At 35.7% G+C, this 8,800-nt stretch overlaps 1 protein-coding gene across 1 annotated transcript; it reads left to right on the top strand.

Annotated features, from left to right (window-relative positions):
* Window positions 1-250: 250 nt before the first annotated feature.
* On the top strand, window positions 251-8,419 carry LOC111388156 (RGG repeats nuclear RNA binding protein A-like). The gene is made up of 7 exons (XM_023012840.1): window positions 251-667; window positions 2,682-2,991; window positions 3,152-3,217; window positions 3,315-3,450; window positions 4,243-4,401; window positions 4,485-4,532; window positions 7,933-8,419. The coding sequence occupies exons 1-7, from the start codon at window positions 472-474 to the stop codon at window positions 8,104-8,106; spliced, it is 1,089 nt and encodes a 362-aa protein (XP_022868608.1). The 5' UTR covers window positions 251-471; the 3' UTR covers window positions 8,107-8,419.
* Window positions 8,420-8,800: the final 381 nt, after the last annotated feature.

The raw sequence follows: 8,800 nt of genomic DNA, 5'->3' as shown, positions 1-8,800 counted from the left end.
GTAAATCGAAAATTTTTCATTTTTTTTGAGCCACTCATTTTTCTAAAAAATATTATTCTTCCTATTTTCATTTTCAGATAATGGGGGTCATACGGGGGCTAAATCTCCTACATATGATATTTTCATTTCATACATTCAGCTCTAAATTTGTTGGGCCTTTATGCAATTCATCGAAATAGCCCAGATCACTAATGGGCTCACTAAGCCTATCCAACCCCAGGGCATCCAAGAATGGCTGTGCTCAAATTTTCATTTTCTCTGCCGCATTTCTCTAGGGTTTTTCGTAAGCCCCGACTCTCTCTCACACACACTCTTACTCTCTCGCAGTCTCGAAGTCTCTTGCACAGAATTTACTTTTTTTCCTTGGATCATGTTAATTAATTTCTGAATTACTCGAATAATAGGCTAAAGCTCAGAGCTTTAGAAACAGGTTTTTCGTATCTATATCGTTTTTATTGAGAAAAGGGGAAAATGGCTACGGTAAATCCATTTGATCTTTTGGGTGATGATGACACCGGGGACGTGAGCCAATTAATTGCTGCTCAGCAGCAGAAGCCTCCGGTTTCGGCTCCAGCTTCACCCGCAACCAAGAAGGCTCCTGCTCTGGCCCAGCCGGCTAAGTCCGCCGCTAAACTTCCTTCCAAGCCTCTCCCTCCGGCTCAGGCTGGTAAGTTAATAAAATGAAATAAATGTCTTCATTTGTAATTTTTACTGGGTTATTAGATGTAAACATGTAAGAATTTACTGGATATGATTTTTTTTTTGTTGGTTGAATCAATGTAGTTGACTTACTGGGCTGCTGAGAAACTGGAGGGGAAACAATAACACTCACCACCATACATTCTGTTAATCTCCTTTATGTAATCTATGTGATCAGAATTTGTTTTCCTCGACATAGAGATTAAGAAAATGAAAGATGAAATTCTGAAGGGACTGTGTAATTGATTGTGTCTTTATATCTATTAATGTGTCTGCATGATTATGGTAATGCGTTTGCTTCTGTCTATTAACAAGTGCTTTCTCACGTTCAAAGAGACTAACACCACCTTTAAGTTTCATTAGCAGCGTTTTCATTTCTCCTGGTGCATTGCCGTGTCACAATAGGCAATTTTGCTCCAAATGAATTGAAGAGTTATGAGAAAATTGATTAAGGTCAAAAGAATTAAAAAGTCATGAGAAAATCCTAAAATTGAAAGGAAAAAGACATTCTTTTTCTTTTGGGTTCTGAAATTTTTACAAAGCTCAGAGTATATGAGATATTTTCTTTCAGATTTGCTAGTTATATTTTTTTACGAAAAAGTCTCCAGAAGTCAAGTAAGTAGAGAATTCTCTAAAGTCACTGTCTATTTGAATATCTCATGATTTATAGACTTTTGCAAAGTTTCAATTGAATACCCGTGACTTGTAGAGACTTTTTAAAAGTTTATAGTAAGTCCCAATTGAATACACCTAATGAGAGTCTTTTAAAGTCTTGGTTGAATGCAACTAAACTTTTTAAATTCTCAGAATTCTTTAAAAGTCTCGAATGAAAATACCCCTTTAAGATCTTGTCATGAGATATGGAAGCGGTTGAATTGTGGCTTGTTGAACATACGCACAAATAGCACCAATAGACATTTAATATTTATTTTATATAAATGTGAATATATGTGTTTTTTCTATAGAATGTATGTTTTTATTATTTTGTGTCCTACCTGTATGAGAAATCTTTTTGTTCACTTGTGTCTCATTTCTCATTTATGTTCTTTGCTACCTATGCGGTGTTGAATAGATTTATTATTAATTTGTTGTATGATTTCTGAATGTAATTGTTGAAGTTGTGTACTGCTAACCATTTTTCATTCATTTGCACAATGGCAGACCATCGTCACTTGTTCACTTTATATATGTCCTTGCTAGTGGAATCAGTTGTCAGTCTGTTATTCTCTGTGCATTCATATCCTGTAACAATCACTTTTATATCCTCTTAAAATCAATAATTTTCACCTGTCCATTTGCCTATTTATCCAGTCACTTCTGTCAACATGTAGTAGTAATTCTGTGTATGTTACTTCCTAGAATCGATGGAAGAATAATAGTCAATCTTTTTGCAGCCTAAATTCTAGTTTGATATTCAGTTGTATTTGGATACAAGTTTCTAAGGCTTTTCTTAATTCCTGCTTAACTTTCTTCCAATTTTGGGAAGTATCTTTAGCACAGTTCTGTAAACAAGAAGTTTCATTTGGAAAGATGTGTTATCTCGAGTTTCTCTAAGGCCTTTTGAAAGAATTTTTCATTCGGAAAAGCCCGGCTTCGTGCCCTTTATCTGCGGTTACCTGGACATTTGAAGTTGTAGGCTTCAGAGTCCATGTTGGTTGCCCATCTTTGATTGTGGTCAGTTATTCCTTTTTTTGTTGGGAAGGGATCAATCTCTTTTTTCTGCAATCATGTGATGTAGGCTACATTCCTCGTCTCTCTTGATTTTGGTTTAACTATGGGTTGCATTACTGTTACCATCATCCACATTTATGTTTGAGTTGCATTATTAGCAGCATACAATTGCAAATAATCCTTGCCTTTTAGGGCAACCTTTGTTCTGTAACTTAATTCATGAAGTAACTTGGTAAGGTTGCTTGAGCATATATTTTTTGTTGGCCCTTTGGTCTATATTTTGACACACATCTATAATCTATCTTGAGCAGTGAGGGAGGCCAGTAATGGAGGTTCACGTGGAGGAGGTCGTGGTGCTGGGCGTGGTGGTGGTCGTGGACGTGGATTTGTTCGTGAATCTACTGATGAAAATACATTTGGAAACAATGATGGATATTCTGGCAGGCAAAGAGTATCTGAAGAAGGAGATGATGGCAAGCCCTCTGAAAGACGTTCATATGGTGGACCACGTGGAGGTGGTGGTTTCCGTGGAGGTCGCCGTGGTGGTTTTAGTAATGGTGACACTGTGGAAGGTGAACGCCCTCGGAGGGCATTTGAGCGACGCAGTGGGACTGGACGTGGGTAAGGGAATTTTTACCAGCTCTCTGTATTTAGTTGTACTTTGTGCTGTAATCCACTCTATCTCTTTCTTTTGCAAGAGTTGCATACTACATTAGTTGTGTGCTTCAAAAGTTTTGTTGTCTTAGTTTTGTGTCTTATCTTTTCCTTGATGCTGTCACAGGAATGAATTTAAACGCGAGGGTGCTGGTCGAGGAAATTGGGGAACAACCACAGATGAGATTGCTCCGTAAGTGTTGGAGTCTTTGAATGTAGTGATGGATGAGAGTTTTATATGGTTCTCATATTATTTGGCACTGTTGTTAACATATCGTTGCTAAATCTAGAGAAACTGAAGAACCTGTTAATGAAGGAGAAAAGAATGTTGATGCTGAGAAGCAATTGGGACAAGAAGTTGTTGGAGATGTCGACAAGGATGCTTCTGCGCCTGGACAAGAAGCAAAGGAGGAGCCCGAGGAAAAGGTGATAGCCTTGTCCACTTCCTTCATGGAATATATATTCTTGTGCTTTTGTTACTTGGAAAAAATTGTCTACTTTTGTTCACTGAACTTGAATTAGAGATTGACTCGTACCAATTTTCCCGACCTGACTTAGAAGCAAGTGAAATCAATCTGCTTCCTTTTTTCAGTGATTGTGGTTGTCATGAATATTTTGATGTTAGCTTTCCAACTTCCAAAATTCTTTTTGACTTTTGTGCGATAAATTTTTGTTGAACCTTGGATCCTGCATAAAGCTGTTTCCATTTCTGTTCAAGGCCATTCTTTATGATGGAAAGGTGTACTATATCAATATGAGCTGAAGTTAGATTTTTCGGTTATAAGATTTGGAGATGTGGAAGTACTGGCAGTGTTCAAGTACTTTGTTTTCTGATTGCATTGATATCGATCCATTTTCTAAACTGATATACTGCATTTTATCTTGAACAAAGAAACATTGATAGAGCAATCATTTCTGTCACCTAAGTTCAGTGTCACTTAAATCTAATGTAAGGTTTGAAGTGGATGACTTCACAATTAATTTAGTTCAGTTTTTGCTGGGCATTTGAACTGGGAAGTTAATACCGTTTCTCAAAACTGAGTGAGTTCTCAGGAGGCACGGATGCACTAAAATATTAACAAATGATGTAGGGCTTGGGAAACTTTTAGGTTCTCTCATCTTGCCATGAGTTGTTATTTCCGTTTGACACCAGTAACTTATCTTGTTGGGTTCTTCACAGCATTTTCTTTAAACTGAGCTGTGTTGTTCTGCAACTAGGAGATGACGCTGGAGGAGTATGAAAAATTATTAGAAGAGAAGAGAAAGGCCTTGCTGGAAAATAAATCTGAGGAAAGGAAGGTTGACTTGGACAAAGAGTTTGAATCCATGCAACTTCTGTCCAATAAGAAGAATGATGATGAAGTATTTATAAAATTGGTCAGTCAACTGCTTCCTTAATTTTTCTTAACTAAGTTAAGACAAGTATATGGATTGTGTTTGAATTATTGATGTTTGGATAGGGTTCTGATAAGGATAAACGTAGAGAGGCAGCTGAGAAAGCCAAAAAGGTATGTCCAAAATTTCTTGATACCAGAATAGATTTACTTCTTTTACTTGAGACAAATCTGCTGCAAAATCTCTGGATTTTGGCTGGTAATTGTTGTCTGTTTTATCGTTAATAATGACATCCTGTTGTTGAAGATTATTTTATATTTTGTCCACGCAGTACTGGTTATGGAATATTGTCTATGTTGGATGTCCTGTTTCATGTATAGTTTAAGACCTTTTCGTATTTTTATCAAGACAAAACCTTGTATGACTTATATGCCTCTTATACTCCTTATAATACTGTACAATTTGGAGTGATTCTGTAGCTTGTTGCACTATCTTCCAATTTGTCTTTGAAGGTGGTTTTGTCAGTTTACTGTTGATGGTCGGGTTCTAGGCTTAGAGTGTGTGCTGAACCTGGGAAGAGCCTGTTGTTACTAGTGTGGTCTGAACTAACTGATTGGTTTAACAATTACTAAGTGCAGACTGCAGTGTATTTCATCTGGATACAAGATTGTTGTCATGTGATATAGTTAATGTTAGTTGTTTTCCCTCTTGTTACCTCTCTTGGAGTGGTTTGATACCTCTAAACGTATATTTTATGAAACATGTTTTGCTTTCTTGCAATACTTTGATCATTAGATGTGACGTGCAAGTCATCAATGTATTAAAAAGAATATAGTCCATTTGCTATTTCTAAAAGTTAACCTGAATGAGTTTTTGAATATGGTTTTGTTGCTACTAGCTAGTTTTGAGTAATTGAAAGAAACCAAAGATATATACGTGGCTCCCTCCCTTCCTTTGTGCTTTCAATCAAAATTGGATCTGTTTTTTTCTGTCATATAACTGGAAACCTTCAGTTGTAGAAGGAACACTGATCTATGTGATGGCAATGCTTATTTTAATGCTTTTTACTAAATTGCAAGATTGTGACACCATTTTTTCCCTCCAAAATTCACAGATTATCTTGTCGTTTTAAGTGGCAAGGATGTAGGAGGTTTTGTAGTTACACAATCAATCAGCGTAAATCCACTTGAAAGAGTAATCTTTTGTTGGCGTCCTACGGGATCGATCTAGCATAAAAACATGTCTGACTATCCGTTTAACGCTCATAGAACAAATCAAATAGGCTCATTGCATTCCTTAGACAATAAAGGGGAGTATTTGGTGTTTTTGTGTGAGTTCTTGCCCTGAAATTGTCTTACCGTTGCTTAGGAATGGAATAACATGCACAAAATGAAATCTGTTATGCCCAAGTGTATTATCCTTGACTGCGATTTTCATTTCTCATCAATGTAAAATAATCCTAAGCATCTGATGTAAAAACATAATTTTGATTTGACGTGAAACCAGATAAACCTAAGCCAACCCATTTACTTTAAATTAAATTAGAATTGCCAGGTTTTTTAAAATCACAAGAATAAATTAGGAGAATAGGTTTGGTATGATGAGAAGGGAAGTGATGAGTGGTATGAACTGAAGTCAACAGGATTCATCAATTCATAGATGAGAAGTCTTTGAAGATTGAGAGTTCAAAATAAACCAATTGCTGGAGTTATAATAGTAGTCGACAAATAGAGACCATCGAAGATTGATAGTTTAAAATAAACCAATTGCTGGAGTTATAATAGTTGTCAAAAAATATTGAGATGCTTTAGAGTGTAGTGGGAGATTTGCTGTCAGGCCTTGAGTTTGCTCCCCAATGGTCACTAATTTGAATCCCCTTAGGAAACTGAGGTGAGTATTCGGCTGTAAACTTCAAGGTTCCGTAGAATTAGTTAAGTGAGCGTGAGCTGGCCCGAACACTCGTGGCCATTAAAAAAAATAAAAATTATATAACAATTTTGAACTTTTGGGGTTTAAATGAAAAAATAATTGAGGAAGGAGCACTGCATTTATCATCTGGTTTTAAAATGTATAGTTTGAGTTCAATTTGGTCTTGTTCCTGTCCACATTGTCTGACCAAGTGCAAGGGATTAGGGGGGTGTCCTCAACTACAACTTAGAGTGTAACATTTTTTTTTAAGATCTATGTATTCTTGTTCAATTCTTGGATTTAAATAGAATTCCAAAGAATTCATATTTAAACTAAATTATATTTTACTAGATTTTAATGAATTCGTTGGACTTCAATGGATTTCTTACAATTACAATAGCATGAAATATTGCGAAAAATTTGTAACTTTGTAGTTTAAGATAACTAATTTCATCAATCGACAAAATCAAGTCAATAAATATCAACAAATTAAAAATTTGAAAATGAAATCATTTTCATTATAGTGTTGAGTATTATGTAGAATATATGCACTATATATATTATAACTAAAGATGTTTAGTTGGTGAATAGAGTTACAAAAGACCTATTTGTCGAAAATTCTATTCCAAATTTTAATACGAGTGAGAACTCAATTCCTCATTTCTATTTTCTACCACTTTGAATTTTGGAATGAGAATTGAAAATAAATATTTTATTACCATTAGAGTGTGCTTGATTGACATGGAAAATATCACCTAGAAAACAAAAACCTGCCCCTCCTAAAGAAAATATTTTCCTTAAAAATAAGGAAAATTAACCGTATTTTCAAAAGTTGGAAAATATTTTCAATGGAAATAAAGCTATCAAACACTCAAAAGTAGGAATTTAGATGGAAAACTGATAATTTTTCATGGAAAATAAATGTAATCACATCCTCTCTTAATTTGAATTTTAAGATATATATATATATATTTTTGTCATAGGTATAAATAATTTGACTATGTTTGTGGGCTTGAAATCCATTGAAAACTGAGCCTAAAGGGCTTGGTAGTTATATTTATGGACTAGAAGTCCACTAAAATCTATAGAAGTTCTTCCAATCCATGAAATCTTTAGGAATCCATAAGTTATTGATGTCTCCTAGAATTCTAAAGAATCTATTAGAATTTTTTCCAATATCATTCACAATTTTTATGGCGACTTTTACCTAAATTTGAAAAGTTAAATTACTTGCATGTGTAATTAGGTTAAAAAATGGTAGATATATTCTGAGTAAAATTAAAATGTATCCAAAAGAAAATGGTTGATATATCTCACCACTATTTATGGAAATACCAGGGAGATGTTGGCTTCAAACAATAAAAGTGACCGAATTTTTCTTTGCAGATAGTGCTGTATCACCAGCCGTTTTCATTGTATTGCACCTTTCTATCACTCTGGAAAACGGTCTTTTTTATTTATTGGATTGAAGTATCGGATAATGAGGGATGATATTGACAAAGATACCTGAGAGATTCTGTACTGCTTGAGAATTTGCTTGGATGTTTGTAATAATGAACTAGGGTTCTGACTTTCGATTCTACCCTTTGCAAGTAAACTATGGTTATGGTTTTCATTTACGCTAAGCAAATGCAATTCTTAATTGTTTTTTTGTTTCGTGTGCAGTCTGTGAGCATAAATGAGTTTTTGAAGTCAGCTGAAGGGGAGTACTACCGACCTGGCGGTCGTGGCAGGGGACGTGGTCGTGGCAGAGGTGGATACGCTGGAAACAGTATGAACAGTCTGCAAGCCCCATCTATTGAAGACGCTGGGCATTTCCCTTCCTTAGGTGGGAAGTAAGGGATCTCCATGGCTCCGCCTTCCTCCCAAGCTCTTTGTTTTTTTGTGATTTTCCAATGTTCAGTTGCTCGGGGGTGACAGGATACATTGACATGGACCTGTGAGTCAAGTAAAATCACCATGGAAGGCTTAGTCATTTCAGAGTGTATATTTAGATGTATTCCAAGGGCTTATACCCTTGGTTCTTCCTGACTAAATGAATAACTAGCTGCTATATTTAGAGCATTAGGAGCCTTTTTTTCTTGAATAATTTCATGGGATCAGTTTTCATTCTGGGTTTTGATTAAAACAGTTTTGTTCCTTTTTACTTCAAGGTTTTTCTGTGTACACTGTTTTCTTTGATGCCGGTCCTAGAAATTCTCTGTTCAAGCGCTTTGGTGACGCGAGCATGGTTAGGGACCATAGATGTCTAATTGTTGAGTCGGTGTGCGTTAGATGCATGTATGAGATGCTTATCTTGTCAAATCAAAGCTGAGGAAAAATGGCCGCTCCAGGCATTAAAATTAGGATATACTTCGTACTAGTGGCCAAAATTTTGGTGTGTTTGGTTCTCTATTTCCCGTTCAGGTCATGGAGTGTAAAGCTAATCTGATGCGAGAGTAGAACAGTCTAAATACAAACCCAAAATCTGCAGTTTTTAGACATATACCTGCCTTGAGAAATGAATAAAATTCAGTTGCTCAAAATGAATGAA

The sequence above is a fragment of the Olea europaea genome, unplaced genomic scaffold (assembly GCF_002742605.1).
Source record: "Olea europaea var. sylvestris unplaced genomic scaffold, O_europaea_v1 scaffold463, whole genome shotgun sequence".
Taxonomy (NCBI): domain Eukaryota; kingdom Viridiplantae; phylum Streptophyta; class Magnoliopsida; order Lamiales; family Oleaceae; genus Olea; species Olea europaea.
This window is presented reverse-complemented; position numbering and strand designations above follow the sequence as displayed.

Bases quoted from the DNA above. Each gene is read 5' to 3' on its own strand.
- LOC111388156 (XM_023012840.1), top strand. From the start codon at position 472: ATGGCTACGGTAAATCCATTTGATCTTTTGGGTGATGATGACACCGGG. The intron at 3,451-4,242 runs GTGATAGCCTTG...TTCTGCAACTAG, and splicing joins AGGAGGAGCCCGAGGAAAAG to GAGATGACGCTGGAGGAGTA. The intron at 4,402-4,484 runs GTCAGTCAACTG...ATGTTTGGATAG, and splicing joins ATGAAGTATTTATAAAATTG to GGTTCTGATAAGGATAAACG.